This window comes from Ranitomeya variabilis, chromosome 3 (genome assembly GCF_051348905.1).
Source record: "Ranitomeya variabilis isolate aRanVar5 chromosome 3, aRanVar5.hap1, whole genome shotgun sequence".
Lineage (NCBI taxonomy): Eukaryota > Metazoa > Chordata > Amphibia > Anura > Dendrobatidae > Ranitomeya > Ranitomeya variabilis.
The window spans coordinates 493,827,329-493,844,529 of NC_135234.1; the positions used below are offsets into that span (position 1 = coordinate 493,827,329).

A 17,201-nucleotide genomic window follows, 5' to 3' on the forward strand; every position below is an offset into this window, starting at 1 on the left:
AGATAAAAATGGACATGTCTTCATGAATTTTGCACGAACATACAGTTTGCGAAAATACACGGACATGTAAGTAGCACCACAGATTATAATGGGAACATGTTGCATCCATGAAAAAAAAATGTATAGAAAATGTATGTGAACACAGACATGTGAATGAGGCCTTAGTGTGCTTTTTTAAATCCAAAAATGCATGGACGAAGGTTGTCTATCAATTGTATGGCACACATCACAATTCTTGCAGATCTGATCTATATTCAGAGTACAACGACGACATAAATGCATTGCATGATTGTGTCATGCCAGCGTACAATGCGTGCCATACTGCTTTACCAACCGATGACTAACCTGGGTACACAAAGTAATCAGCTTTTAATCCACCATAAAACAAGTTAAAATGAAAGCAAAGGAGTTACCTCTCCTGGGATTGCTCCTCATACATTCTCTCTTTTCCTTCCTTGAAGAGGCGAATTGCACGCTTTGACTTTTTCATTAGGCTGTCAATGTAGATCTTAAAGTATTCATTTTCACTGAGCTGCATAAGTTTCTGGTTGTCATCATACTTGCTCAAGATAAGTCTCAAATGTTGATATGTGTCAGGTAAAATATCAAGTATGTAAGGAGGGCTGTTCTTCAGCTGAAGCTTCGGACTTTGGCATAATCTTACCTGAAATAAACAAAAAAAAACAAAAAACGTAAACTTCACATTAGAACAATTACATTAAACGTACGGTAACTAGAGAAATAGAAAACAAGCGAATACAATACAATATACATTAAAATGTGATCCTTCTTCCATAGTCTGACCAGTCAGTTCCTCCAATATTGAGGTTGTAATTACAAATTTTCTACCACTCCAGCTCTATTCCAATGCTGCCTCCTCCTGCTCGACTGACAGCTCCTTTGCCTGAAGTCACACAGCATAGAGGCTTTCAGTTTAGCAGAAGGAGGAGGTGTTGGACTGGGAATGGAGCCGGAGTGACAGAGGCTTCAGATCTACATTTGCATATAAATATATAAATTCAAATGCTGATTTTTCAGTAACAAAAGAGGGACTGGCCATGTAATGGTATTGTGGGACGTGTCTTTGTATCCTGCTGACAAATTCTCTTTAATTCAGAAATGTGGACTTTCAGGTCTTTGATCTCAGTTTTGCTGGAAGATGTGCTGTTTTTATTTGTGGCTAATTTATCAAAGTGCTGCACCATGTTTGATAAATTTGGTGCATTTAACTTTTTGGTATAGAGCCGTTTCTCCACTTTTCACACCAATTCCCCAAAGGACTGAAAATTGCAACTATATTTGTACCTTTAAAAAAGTTGCAATTCATATATTTGGCTAAAACCTACTTGCATGGCTAGCCAAGCTTTCATAAGTGGCAAGAATGATGTAAAATTGCAATGATTCACCAAAATTAGCAAATATTCCGGGCCATAAAATAGGTGCAGCAAGTGTAAACATGTCGGTAAATGCTCATTCATCCGGTGATTGGATCGTTTATGCTTGGTAGCAATTCATTCTCGGCAGCATTTTGACCTGTGTAATCTGGAGATGTGCTGCCAATAACGATGATATTCTATGTGCACAGAACAATCATCGAAAAGCATCATTCTGTGCATACAAACATATAGTCTTGTCTAACCAGACAGAGGTGGGCCAAATGCTCGACCATCCGACAGTTATGAGTAAGCAGAGTATGCCACTACCTGACCCCTCTGACGGCAGCTTATTTTCCGTGAAAATAAAAGAAACCAGTAATTGGTCCCCTGGAGTCCACGGGTTCAGTTGACTTTAATGTGTATATATGTCTTAAGACCTAACAAAACAAAAATACTTTAAAAAAAAAAAAAAAAGAGAACAGAAGAATAAGAGGCATCGCATGACTCATCACAAGTTTCTACTTTTTTTACGCTTTTTAGTTCGCTGGTATATTTACAATATCAATTACCCTTACTATAGACGGCAAGTGCTTGATTCTTGGTGGATGTCTACATATCACACACACACACACGTAAGCAGTTACTTGCCCGAGTCGGCCCAGCATGTCTTTCTCTTCTGTGGAGTCAATTTCTCAATTTGCTTTAGTGAAAATTTAATAAATTATATTTAGTACTTTTTGGTCTTTTGCCTGTTTTTCTTTGGAGTGAGGTTTTTGCTTTTATGGTTAGATACCTCTAAATATAGGAAAATGTTCTATATTGTTCACAGAATCAGATCTGGGCTTCCAATTTCCAGTGGACCTCTTAAAGGGACTGTCAGTAAGTCCTGACGCTTGGTGCGTCACGGCGGGGCCGGTCATTTATATGCACCTTCCCACCGGCTTCTTTTCCATCAGTTTCCACCCTTCTCCTATCTGACTGACAGCTGTGGCTTCATAAATGGAAACCAAGCAGGTGGGAAGGTGTATATAAATAATTGGCCCCGCTGTGAAGTACCGAATGGAAGCTCCACTGAGAACAACTGGAGCTGTCACTGTCAATTCCAAACAGCTACTGATTACAAAAATATTCTAGAAAAAAAAAACACAACATAGTAACTTTAGATTAAAGTTTTGATTAGTGATGGTCGAGGTGGTGAGACCCCCACCAGTTGCTAAAATAAAGGGTAGAGGTGCTACGCTCAGCACTGCTCTCCTTATGAAAGGGTCACAGACTTTCTAAAGGGCTAGTCTCAAAGGAGCAACCTTGTTTTTCTGTACAGAAATACAACCAACAAATTATATATCTTTTTCAATGGAAGTCAATGACCCGTACAAAGGCACACATCAGAGGCTCTATTATACTTTAGAGCATACTTCAGATGTTCACCTCCGACCTCCGCCAAAAACGAGATGTGAACGGAGCATGAGATATCATACATATTCTGCTTTAATCCACAGTGTAAGCTAAACGTTATAACATTCATGCAATGTGATAGAAGAATATGTGAGGAGACATTATTCACAACTGAGCTGCATTGCATGTGATTGCAATTAATGGACAATTAACTAAATATCTTCTAGGAATTAAATGCCGCCTGGTTAATACAACAAGTCCTGCAGGAACTCTGCAATCGGCAAAAGTCCAGTCTACACCAAGATGTAAAACTATTACTTACTTCTGCCCTTTCAATCCTTTATTCTGACTTAGCCATTTAAAAAAAGGTTTTTAGATACTTGAAAGCACTTAAAGGGGATCTATCTGGTTGATTGCAGCCCCCAAACTTTTCTACATGTACATAAAGGCAGAGCCCATTAGGCATAGAAGGCCCTGCGTCTTTTGGGCACCCTGTACAACATATGAAGAATAATATGACTGACTGACAGTGAAGGCCAGCTGGAGCAATGGAGGTCCGATGTGAACATTACAGCAAGAGGCAATGAAATGATGCTTCAGCTGTTGTCAGGTATGTTCTAGAATGCACAAGTATTAAGAGGAGGGGCATGTATGGGATTGGGCATGGCAACTCTGTGATTGGCCAGAACAGGGAGTGGGAGTGGAGGAGAGGTAAGTGACCGCGAGTTGTCGCTGAATCCAGATCATAACATGACATTCATGAGTAGAAGCCAAGTATATATGGGCCTACACTAGAGACTGACATGAGTTAATTACCTTTTCTCGATTATAATGAAGTTGGAATAACATGGGCGTATACGTATGTCTATCACGCATGTATGGAGTTGGCCAAAAGCGTACTCCACCTCTGCTCCATATATCTGCAGGAAAACGCCTTCGTACCAATTGTTCTGATTTTTATCTTAAGCCACATTTTATGCAAAAATAATAACCTTTGGAATATTTGTTGCTTATAAGAGGTTTCATCCCTTTAATATGGACTATTGATCTGTCAGTAACTTCTCAGAAGCTTGGCGCTCCACTCAAAAACAATGTCAACTCGTGGTGCAAAAATCAGCGCTGGTTATTGAGAGGTCTTAAATGTCTTAATCGCTCTGCTGCTGCCACCGTGTTGAGGCTGGGAGAACACAGAATACTGATTAATAGTACCTGGCACATAAAACTGGGCCGAGCAATAGGGAACAGGGTTCACCAGCAAATCACAGCAGGTAGTATGTGCCCCTTTGAGTAGCTAATCGGAGAGGTAAGGATAAAACTTTTTTCTTGCAAATTATGCCTATATCTGAGTACACGACTGCTTGTCATTCAAAACAAAGAAGCGGTCAAGCTCTCCTCTCAAGAATACAGGGAACTCTGCTGTATTCTTAGTGCTCGTTTTAGCGGGTCAGCACGAGTTTTATGGGGATGTCCTGGCGTATGGGTCTGTAAGTATAATAGCCTATTCTTATGTAAATATATTCAGTGGACAAATCAGCTTTAAGCAGAAAACAATAACTAGGCGGATTGATACATGATTAGGCATACGTAACATATCTTCCAATAATATATAGGAATTTTTACAGGTGTATTATGAAACATACAAAGGAAATACACGGCACTCCGCCCTATTCCTTCAATGGGTGGGCAGGTAGGATAAGAAGCCTCAATTCAGAATATGAAAAAAACCCGGCACACCAAAAAAACATGTCAAATAAGAATGGATGTTTTATTGGCTCTGAAATCCACATAGGTGACGTTTCGGTCAATCGTACCTCCGTCAGACAAACAGATTGCACTGGTAGAAGCTGAGAAATCATCTGGTTGGAAAGGAGGCTCCCGTCGCTACTGATGAAGTGCGCACACTGTGACGAAGGTCTGAAATGAAGAGGCATGAATTTGGACTGCAGAACCCATAAGACATCCATTCTTATCTGACACGTTATTTTGGTGTGCCAGGTTTTTTGTATATGAATCATAGTCCACACAAATATTTTATGGCTTTGTGAGGCCCTAAATATGGTTATACATAGAAAAGCAGCCCTCCCATTAACTAGCGACGATGGCACATAACATAAGAAAGAAAGTGTGTTCACATCTGTGTGATTAGCTCTGCTTTATAATAGGAACAGAAGTAATGGACGTGCCGGACGCTTGGCGCTGAAGACAGACCCAATGGGCTATCACAGGGTCCATCTGGTTTTCGTCAAGAGTCCAGTATTTTTTCCCAGTTCTGCGACAGAGGCCATAAATGACACCACACTGAAGAATAAACAAGCCCACGTGCCGTACTTCAGGTCTTTTAATGCCACATTCACACTTTCAGTATTCAGTCAGTATTTTACCTCAGTATGTGTAAGCCAAAGCCAGGAGGGAACAATCAGAGGAAAAATATAATAGAAACACATCACCACTTCTGTATTTATCACCCACTCCTGGTTTTGGCTTATACATACTGAGGTAACATACTGACCAAATACTGATAGTGTGCACGGGGCCTCAAAATTAAATTGGGGATATAAGGATGTGCCAGACTATCAGGGTATGTTAACATATTGCATTTTTGCCATCCTTTCTGGCCAGCGTTTTACCATGCCAGCAAAGTGACTGAGATTTTTTTTTCTTTGAGGTAGGTTTATATCTGCAGCGTCTTTCAGCGTTTTTGCAGCGTTCTTTACCCCTTTCAAATGAAGGGGGAAAGAAAAGCTTAAAAACCGCAAACAAAAAGTATGTATTTTATGCAGCGATTTTCTGAACGTGCGCACATACCCCTAATGGCATGAAGAATACTAACGTAATGGGGAACCCGCATATAAAAACATGATTTACATAAATAAATGGAAACATTATATTCTCATTTTGAGTAAATTCAGTACCAGTCACAGTTCTGAAATACATCAGCACTTCAATATACATCAAAGGTCAAATAATATATTGAGGAAGTATATTTTGTCTCATGTCACATGGAAAGTCTCATGTATCTGACTGACAGTACATACATACAAAGCCATATTATTTTCCAGAAATTATACGTTTTAAAAATCTGTTATTCATCAAGTTGCCCAGAACTGGGTAATAGGGAATTGCATGTTATTCAGTGAAATTACAGTGCTAGCTGCCACTTAGGGTATGATTGCAATTAAATGAAGATCACTTAATCAAGTAAAATATCAGATTAAGTCTTGTACCTCACAGTTCTCGTCATTTTATTAGTTTAGATATTCTGAGAGTATTAATTAAATGTGCAGTGAAAAAAAAATACCTATACATTCCAAAGTCTACATATTAGAGCTTTTCTTATGATACTATTACAGATTGGCATGATATGGCGGTTATATACTTTGTTGAGAAACACAAGAACCCATAATGGGCTTATATGAAAGTCTGAATACAAATTCACTCAGATTAGTCAGTACAGTCACTTTTCTGATAGTTCAGGTCATTAGACAGTCATGCTGAGATTTGGCCATAAATATATGTCTATATTATATTAGTGCTGTAAGTACTTATAGATGAAGCCCTGATCTTTCATATAAAGCATTTATCGTCCAGTCAATAACAGAACATACCAAGAACAACGCAATGAGTTGATGTGGGATTTTTATCCATTGGTGGAAAAAACCCTACCCCTCCATTTGTCACAGTCTATATGATAAAAAAAAACATTTTCTATATGTGTCTCAGTCACAGGCTGAAGCAAGAAAAAAGCCACTTCTCAATATGGAGAGGATTAAGAGAAGAAAATTTATTCACTGAGGATACCAACAAAAATAACAAAAATTCCCCATTAAGTGTCACCTGCTTAACCCAGCAGGAAGTATGTCGGCGTCTAAAAATCACTAAAATTGACAAATCTCCGGGCCCGGATGGGATACATCCCCGAGTACTGCAGGAATTAAGTACAGTCATTGATAGACCATTATTTTTATTCTTTAACGACTCCATAATAACAGGGTCTGTACCACAGGACTGGCGTATAGCAAATGAGGTGCCAATATTCAAAAAGGGGACAAAAACTGAACTCGGTAATTATAGGCCAGTAAGCTTAACCTCTACTGTGGGTAAAATCCTGGAGGACATTCTAAGGGATACTATACTGGAGTATCTGAAGAGGAATAACCTCATGACCCAGTATCAGCATGGGTTTACTAGGGACCGTTCATGTTCCCATAGTCCTTATTTCCTAAAGCTGAAAGTCACTTCAAAGAAATCAATTAATTACATATTCATTTGTGAATTGACACAAAAGAAAATGAAGTGTGAAGGAGAAGAAAATTTAAAACATGAATTTTATTGAAACAAGTTCTTTAAAATTATACATATAATATTGACAAAAAAAAAAAAAAAAAAAAAAGGGGTTAAAAAAAAAAAAAAAAAAAAACACCAGACTAAAGGAGACAACGGATCTACACTATACCATACAGGGTAAAAAATGTAAACCCGGTTTTGATCTACTAATGAGAATATAATGATGGTATAAAGATGGTATAAAAAGCAGCGCAGGTATGTAAAAACAGACTATATTTATCCCCAGGCAATTACCATAATCCCCAACCAAAAGAAGATGTCCAGTTAATAATGGTAGATAAGTATATAGGTGTGGGATAAATATATATATCTCCAGATGTGCAGAAAAGACTGCTACTCAACCTGAAGCGTATACCCACAACAAGTATCAATATAGAAATATAACAAAGACAAATAGATATAGTGTGGGGAAGTGGATTACCTGCGGTGCAGAGTGGATGGAGTAATACCTGACGCTGATATTAGAAGTGCAGATCCGGTTCCCCGGGAACCGGATCTGCACTTCTAATATCAGCGTCAGGTATTACTCCATCCACTCTGCACCGCAGGTAATCCACTTCCCCACACTATATCTATTTGTCTTTGTTATATTTCTATATTGATACTTGTTGTGGGTATACGCTTCAGGTTGAGTAGCAGTCTTTTCTGCACATCTGGAGATATATATATTTATCCCACACCTATATACTTATCTACCATTATTAACTGGACATCTCCTTTTGGTTGGGGATTATGGTAATTGCCTGGGGATAAATATAGTCTGTTTTTACATACCTGCGCTGCTTTTTATACCATCTTTATACCATCATTATATTCTCATTAGTAGATCAAAACCGGGTTTACATTTTTTACCCTGTATGGTATAGTGTAGATCCGTTGTCTCCTTTAGTCTGGTGGTTTGTTTGTTTTTTTAACCCCTTTTTTTTTTGTCAATATTATATGTATAATTTTAAAGAACTTGTTTCAATAAAATTCATGTTTTAAATTTTCTTCTCCTTCACACTTCATTTTCTTTTGTGTCAATTCACAAATGAATATGTAATTAATTTAGGGACCGTTCATGTCAGACTAATTTGATCAGCTTCTATGAAGAGACAAGTTCCAGACTGGACCAAGGGAACCCAGTGGACGTAGTGTATATGGACTTTTCAAAAGCTTTTGATACGGTGCCACACAAAAGGTTGATACATAAAATGAGAATGGGGATAGGGGAAAATATGTGTAAGTGGGTTAAGAGCTGGCGCAGAGATAGGAAACAAAGGGTGGTTATTAATGGAGCACACTCGGACTGGGTCACAGTTAGCAGTGGGGTACCACAGGGGTTAGTATTGGGCCCTCTTTTTAACATATTTATTAATGACCTTGTAGGGGGCATTCAGAGTAGAATTTCAATATTGGCAGATGACACTAAACTCTGCAGGGTAATCAATACAGAGGAGGACAATTTTATATTACAAGATGATTTATGTAAACTAGAAGCTTGGGCTGATAAATGGCAAATGAGCTTTAACCCCTTAATCCCATATGATGTACTATCCCGTCGAGGTGGGGTGGGCCTTAATTCTCACCGACGGGATAATACGTTATATGCGATCGGCCGCGCTCACGGTTAGAGCGCGGCCGGGTGTCAGCTGACTATCGCAGCTGACATCCGGCACTATGTGCCAGGAGCGGTCACGGACCGCCCCCGGCACATTAACCCCCGGCACACTGCGATCAAAGATGATCGCAGTGTTCCGGCGGTATAGGGAAGCATCGCGCAGGGAGGGGGCTCCCTGCGGGCTTCCGTGAGACCCCCGGAGCAATGCGATGTGATCGCGTTGCTCCGAGCGTCTCTTACCTCCTATCCCTGCAGACCCCGGATCCAAAATGGCCGCGGGGCTGCATCCGGGTCCTGCAGGGATTACTTCCGGGTCCAGTGCAGGCGCTGGTAAGCCTGCATCGCTGTCAGTCAGATCGCTGATCTGACAGAGTGCTGTGCAAACTGTCAGATCAGCGATCTGTGATGTCCCCCCCTGGGACAAAGTAAAAAAGTAAAAAAAAAAATTCCACATGTGTAAAAAAAAAAAAAAAAAAAAAAACCTAAATGAAGAAAAAAAGTATATATATTATTCCCATAAATACATTTCTTTATCTAAATTTTAAGAAAGCAATAAAAGTACACATTTAGTATCGCCACGTCCGTAAAGACCCAACCTATAAAACTGTCCCACTAGTTAACCCCTTCAGTGAACACCGTAAAAAAAAAAGAAAAAAAACGAGCCAAAAAACATCGCTTTATTATCATACCGCTGAACAAAAAGTGGAATAACACGCGATCAAAAAGATGGATATAAATAACCATGGTACCGCTGAAAACGTCATCTTGTCCCGCAAAAAACAAGCCGCCATACAGCATCATAAGCAAAAAAATAAAAAAAATTATAGTCCTCAGTAAGTCAATAAAGCGATGCCAAAATAATTATTTTTTCTATAAAATAGCTTTTATCGTATAAAAGCGCCAAAACATAAAAAAATGATAAAAATGAGATATCGCTGTAATCGTACTGACCTGACGAATAAAACTGCTTTATCAATTTTACTAAACGTGGAACGGTATAAACGCCTCCCCCAAAAGAAATTCATGAATAGCTGGTTTTTGGTCATTCTGCCTCACAAAAATCAGAATAAAAAGCGATCGAAAAATGTCAAACCAATAAAAATGTTACCAATAAAAATGTCAACTCGTCCCGCAAAAAACAAGACCTCACATGACTCTGTGGACCAAAATATGGAAAAATTATAGGTCTCAAAATGTGGAGACGCAAAAACTTTTTTGCTATAAAAAGCGTCTTTTAGTGTGTGACAGCTGCCAATCATAAAAATCCGATATAAAAAAAACGCTATAAAAGTAAATCAAACCCCCCTTCATCACCCCCTTAGTTAGGGAAAAATAATAACATTAAAAAAATGTATTTATTTCCATTTTCCCATTAGGGTTAGGGCTAGGGTTAGGGTTAGGGCTAGGGTTAGGGTTGGGGCTAGGGTTGGAGCTAAAGTTAGGGTTAGGGTTGGGACTAAAGTTAGGGTTTGGATTACATTTACGGTTGGGATTAGGGTTAGGGGTGTGTCAGGGTTAGGGGTGTTTGGATTAGGGTTTCAGGTAGAATTGGAGAGTTTCCACTGTTCAGGCACATCAGGGGCTCTCCAAACGCGACATGGCGTCAATCATGGCGTCGATCTCAATTCCAGCCAATTCTGCGTTGAAAAAGTAAAACAGTGCTCCTTCCCTTCCGAGCTCTCCTGTGCGCCCAAACAGAGGTTTACCCCAACATATGGGGTATCAGCGTACTCAGGACAAATTGGACAACTTTTGGGGTCCAAGTTCTCTTGCTATCCTTGAAAAAATAAAAATTTGGGGGGGCTAAAAATAATTTTTGTGGGGAAAAAAAAGATTTTTTATTTTCACGGCTCTGCGTTGTAAACTGTAGTGAAACACTTGGGGGTTCAAAGTTCTCACAACATATCTAGATAAGTTCCTTGGGAGGTCTAGTTTCCAATATGGGGTCACTTGTGGGGGGTTTCTACTGATTGGGTACATCAGGGGCTCTACAAATGCAACGTGACGCCTGCAGACCAATCCATCTAAGTCTGCATTCCAAATGGCGCTCCTTCCCTTCCGAGCTCTGCCATGCGCCCAAACAGTGGTTCCCCCCCACATACGGGGTATCAGCGTTCTTAGGACAAATTTGACAACAACTTTTGGGGTCCAATGTCTCCTGTTACCCTTGGGAAAATACAAAACTGGGGGCTAATAAATCATTTTTGTGGAAAAAAAAAAGAATTTTTATTTTCACGGCTCTGCGTTATAAACTGTAGTGAAACACTTGGGGGTTCAAGCTCTCAAAACACATCTAGATAAGTTCCTTAGGGGGTCTACTTTCCAAAATGGTGTCACTTGTGGGGGGTTTTAATGTTTAGGCACATTAGGGGCTCTACAAACGCTACATGGTGTCCCATCTCAATTCCAGTCAATTTTGCATTGAAAAGTCAAACGGCGCTCCTTCCATTCCGGGCTCTTCCTTGCGCCCAAACAGTGGTTTACCCCCACATATGGGGTATCGCCGTACTCAGGACAAATTGCACAACAATTATTGTGGTCTAATTTCTTCTCTTACCCTTGGGAAAATAAAAAATTGGGGGCGAAAAGATCATTTTTGTGAAAAAATATGATTTTTTATTTTGCACGGCTCTGCATTATAAACTTCTGTGAAGCACTTGTTGGGTCAAAGTTCTCACCACACATCTAGATAAGTTCCTTTAGGGTTCTACTTTCCAAAATGGTGTCACTTGTGGGGGGTTTCAATGTTTAGGCACATCAGGAGCTCTCCAAACGCAACATGGCGTCCCATCTCAATTCCAGTCAATTTTGCATTGAAAAGTCAAATAGCGCTCCTTCCCTTCCGAGCTCTGCCATGCGCCCAAACAATGGTTTACACCCACATATGGGGTATCAGCGTACTCAGGACAAATTGTACAACAACTTTTGGGGTCTATTTTCTCCTTGGTAAAATAAAACAAATTGGAGCTGAAATAAATTTTGTGTGAAAAAAAGTTACCGTAAATGTTCATTTTTATTCAAACATTCCAAAAATTCCTGTGAAACACCTGAAAGGTTAATAAACTTCTTGAATGTGGTTTTGAGCACCTTGAGGGGTGCAGTTTTTAGAATGGTGTCACACTTGGGTATTTTCTATCATATAGATCCCTCAAAATGACTTCAAATGAGATGTGATCCCTAAAAAAAAAAATGGTGTTGTAAAAATGAGAAATTGCTGGTCAACTTTTAACCCTTATAACTCCCTAACAAAAAAAAAAATTTTGGTTCCAAAATTGTGCTGATGTAAAGTAGACATGTGGGAAATGTTACTTATTAAGTATTTTGCATGACATATCTCTGTGATTTAAGGACATAAAAATTCAAAGTTGGAAAATTGCTAAATTTTCAAAATTTTTGCCAAATTTCCATTTTTTTCACAAATAAACGCAAGTTATATCGAATAAATTTTACCACTATCATGAAGTACAATACGTCACGAGAAAACAATGTCAGAATCGCCAAGATCCGTTGAAGTGTTCCAAAGTTATAACCTCATAAAGAGACAGTGGTCAGAATTGTAAAAATTGGCCCGGTCATTAACGTGCAAACCACCCTCGGGGCTTAAAGGGTTAATGGGGATAAATGTAAGGTCATGCACTTGGGTAGAAGTAATAAGATGTATAACTATGTGCTTAATTCTAAAACTCTGGGCAAAACCGTCAATGAAAAAGACCTGGGAGTATGGGTGGATGACATACTCACATTTAGTGGCCAGTGTCAGGCAGCTGCTACAAAGGCAAATAAAATAATGGGATGCATTAAAAGAGGCATAGATGCTCATGAGGAGAACATAATCTTACCTCTATACAAGTCACTAGTGCGACCACACTTAGAATACTGTGTACAGTTCTGGTCTCCGGTGTATAAGAAAGACATAGCTGAACTAGAGGGGGTGCAGAGAAGAGCGACCAAGGTTATTAGAGGACTGGGGGGTCTGCAATACCAAGATAGATTATTACACTTGGGGCTATTTAGTTTGGAAAAACAAAGGCTAAGGGGTGATCTTATGTTAATGTATAAATATATGAGGGGACAGTACAAAGACCTTTCTGATGATCTTTTTAATCATAGACCTGAGACAGGGACAAGGGGGCATCCTCTACATCTGGAGGAAAGAAGGTTTAAGCATAATAACAGACGCGGATTCTTTACTGTAAGAGCAGTGAGACTATGGAACTCTCTGCCGTATGATGTTGTAATGAGGGATTCATTATTTAAATTTAAGAGGGGACTGGATGCCTTTCTTGAAAAGTATGATGTTGCGGGTTATATATACAAGATTCCTTGATAGGGTGTTGATCCAGGGAACTAGTCTGATTGCCGTATGTGGAGTCGGGAAGGATTTTTTTTTTCCCCAATGTGGAGCTTACTCTTTGCCACTTTTTTTTGCCTTCCCCTGGATCAACATGATGGACTTAAAGTCTTCCTTCAACCTTAATAACTATGTTACCAAACCACTGTACAGGGACTTGCTCAGGAGAAAAAGGACTAAGCCGCAGTTCTGGGCACAGACGGGTGGCCGGCAGTGATTCATCGCTATATAAGATGGGAATAAACCTTTATAACGGCTGCCCTGTATGGTAAAGCCATTTACATTTACCCAATTGGGTGTTTTCAGTGGTGGAGACTGGTGAGGGCACTGTGACTGGTCTGCAGCTATGCCCACAATCCACAGCAAGCTGCGAAGCACCGTATTCTGACAGGAGGCTAGGCATAGTATGCTAAATATCCATCGCCCCCTTCCCCCCGCTAAACAGCAAAAAGTAGCGATTCATTAAGGTGCTTTCATCAGAAATCTGGTGTAAAAAGGGGTACTCCAGGTAAAGAAAACATTTATGGACTGTCCCTGCCCTCAAACTATAAAAATGAGATGCCTAGTGCACTTTTATTATCTTTTTAACACTCGTAATTCCGTGTCACAGGAGCTGCTCCTCACTGCTCCCTGCTCCAGTTTGGGACATTACATCACACACAGCTGCGCAGCTTCCCCCTGTAACAGCCAGCTTGAGGTGAGGGGATGTAGTCATGCCCTGTTCTCTGCAGAGATAGGGTATTAGGCTACTGTCACACTAGCAGTATTTGGTCAGTATTTCACATCAGTATTTGAAGCCAAATCCAGGAGTGGGTGATAAATCCAGAAGTGGTGACGTGTTTCTATTATACTTTTCCTCTGATTGTTCCACTCCTGGTTTTGGATTACAAATACTGATGTAATATACTGACCAAATACTGATAGAGTGACCGTAGCCTTACCAGGAGACTGGCTGACAGTAACAGCAAGTAGCTGCACACTGATGTAATGTCCCAGACAGAGGGGTGAGCAGTGAGGAGCAGCTCCTGTCACACCAGCCCCCTAATAATATCTCCCTGTCTGCAATTCAAGTTGAGGGGGTATAGCCTGCCGCCCAGTAGCAGAAAGTCACTGATAATGTCTCCTTCACTGCAGGGCTACTAGCAGAGAACAGGCCATGACTCCTCACCTCAGACTGCAGACAGGGAGACATTATCAGGGGGCTGTGTGAACGCCGCTTCCAATTTTCTGATTTTTACAAGATTTTACACTGTACCTGTGTATTTTTGCCCATTGATCTAAAAGAGCACTTGTGAGGTCAGACATTGATTTTGGAAGAGAAAGCCTGGCTAACATTCGATGGGGTTGAGGACCAGTTAAGTTCTTCTACAGCAGGACTGCACAACCTTTCCTGATCCGAGGACCACGCTGCCATGTTGTCTGACTCCCAAGGGATGAAATAAAACTTATGGAAGAATTACCATCTGAGACATTTCCACTATATAACATTACATGCCATAAATACATGATAGATAGTAGTCCATAAATTGGACCCTGACAACTGAAATGTCATAAAACTACAATAGTAAACTCACCCAACCTTGTCTTTATGGATCTTGCATTGTTTACTTGGAAAAATATAATTGTCTAAAATGTTTTGGTATACTGAGGCATTCAGATTCCTGAAAACTAAAGCCAACCCCTGAAAAAAGGACCCACAGCATTATCCCTCCACCACCAAGATTTACAATATAGTCAGATGGGTAATGTTCTCCTGGCCTTCACCAAACCCAGACTCCTTATCAGGCTGCCAAATAGTGAGATTCATCACTCCACAGAACACGTTTTCACTGCTCTAGAGTCCAGTGACGGCGACCTGCTTTCTGGATTTTTCACCCACTCCTGGTTTTGACTTAGGCTACTTTCACACTAGCGTCGGACGACGCACGACGAATTGCGTCGTTGCGACGTACTGACGCTAGCAGTGAATGCGCCGCACAACGGGGGCAGCGGATGCTGTTTTTCAACGCATCCGCTGCCTCATTGTGAGGTGCGGGGAGGCGGGGGCGGAGTTCCGGCCGTACATGCGCGGTCGGAAAAGACGGGAATGACGCACCAAAAAACGTTACAAGCAACGTTTTTTGGTGGCGACGGTCCGACGCAACCGTCGCACGACGGTTGCGACGTGGGCAATGCGTCGCATTGCGTCGCTAATGCAAGTCAATGGAGAAAAAACGCATCCTGCAAGCACTTTTGTAGGATGCGTTTTTTCTACAAAACGACGCATAGCGACGTGCAGTGCACGACGCTAGTGTGAAAGTAGCCTTACAAATACTGAGGTAAAATACTGAGGTAAAATACTGAGGTAAAATACTGAACATGTGAACGTGGCCTTAATGTGGAAGAATGCTTGGAGCTGTACAGAATCCCATGGAGTCAGCAGAGCACCATGTGCCTCAGCACTCGGCGGCCCATCTCTGTAGGAACACCACACAACATATGCTGATTTGGCGATGCCCTGACCCAGCCAAAGACGCTCAGTACGCTTGCCCATTTTTCTGCTTTGAACACATCTAGTTCAAGAACTGACTGTACCCTTGCTGCCTCATATATCCAACCTCTTGACAGGTTCCGTTGTAAAGAGAAAATCAATGTTAATCAGTGGTTTTAATGTCTGTCTGATCGGTGTGTATGCGGTATAGTCATTTATAAATTTAATAAGACATTCCTAAAAGAGTAGCCAAGTGGATTATTTAGTTGTTAAAAACACAGCTTACTCCATCTTCTAGATTAACCATTTCCTGAGTATCCTGCATTCTGCAGCACTTTACATGGCCGCTGGAGTTGATCTATACATGATTTTTAGGCAGTAATTCCTTCAGGACAACAACAGGCTGTCAATGTGGGTTAACGGGAGAAGTAAACTTATGGAAGAGCTCATGAAACGGACCCCAGTAGTATTGGCCATACAGTGGAGAGTCCAGGAGGTTAGAAGGTCAGAGACGAGCATGTTCTGCAGCAGCAAATGAGCAAGGATCTGCAGAAGATCACCACGTCTTTAGCAGTAAAAGGTACCGGTAACTTTGGATTGATGCAAATCAGGAAAATAGTGGTGTTACTGTCAGGGAAATAATGCTCATGGATGTTGAATTTTACCACGCTCCATTGTGTGTTGTACAGAGAAGATTGCTGTAGAACAGCCGCAAAACATTCAACTGCGGAGACTAGAACATATTATTCAAGCACACAGGAGACACTTAGCACCCAAGCATGCTCAGATAACACTTTATCCCAGTACATTCGCTCATAATACATTCATCTATTCTGTGGAAATGTCCCTTGTATTTGGTGGGTATAGGGAAAATAAGATGGAAATTAATGGGATTTTATAGATTTAGGAGGTTTTTTCTACTTGGAATGCATTATTTGAGATCTGGCATGTGAAGATTTCAACCCTAGACAGGATTAATTACAAGGTCACTACTCCATCATGAAATGCACTCTTCTGGAGCAGACAGATATAATGTGCACGTTGACTGGCTGTGGTTCAGCTCGTCTGCTCAGAGGCTTAAATTGCTCGCGCTGTACATGTTCTGACAAACAGCAAAATGTTGACTCAAGACGGATCAAAAGCCCTGGAGCCCCCCTGAGATCGCAGCGACTACAAGAGCAGGAGAGTCCCTATCCGCACCGCTCGTGTAATCATATAACTGTAAACTGTACAACAAAACCGGACACATATTAAAGGCTGTTTATCTGGAATAAGCAGATGTAAGCGCCGGCTGATTGCTACAGAATGTCATGGAAATCTCTGCAAAACGTAAAAAATATGAAAATACGGCAGGCAAAATTCCACAGTTCTCATCGTCGATTGTTGTAATATTGGATATGCAGAATAAATGCTGTGAGATATAACATGTCCACACACGTCAAAGGACTTTGGTGGCTTTGATGGGACATGAAAGATTTTAACATAACCCATCTTTTCAGTCTCAAAAGGCGATAAGCTGCCGCCAGAGGTATCTTGCTGCAGTTTTTTCCCTGAAAAACATATGCACGCTCAGTCGACCTAATCGGGCATGTGCATAAAGGTAATAAAGAATAGTGGTCAGCGGAAAAAGCGTGTTGGTGGTTAATGTTTTAAAGGGATTGTTAA

At 40.6% G+C, this 17,201-nt stretch overlaps 1 protein-coding gene across 1 annotated transcript in view; it reads right to left on the reverse strand.

The window, feature by feature from the left end:
* Nucleotides 1–17,201, reverse strand: part of CBLB (Cbl proto-oncogene B) — a 232,258-nt gene that overhangs the window by 166,966 nt on the left and 48,091 nt on the right. The window contains exon 2 of the mRNA XM_077296804.1: nt 414–664. Within this exon, the coding sequence (XP_077152919.1) occupies nt 414–664 (251 nt within the window). The remainder of the gene's footprint in view (nt 1–413; nt 665–17,201) is intronic.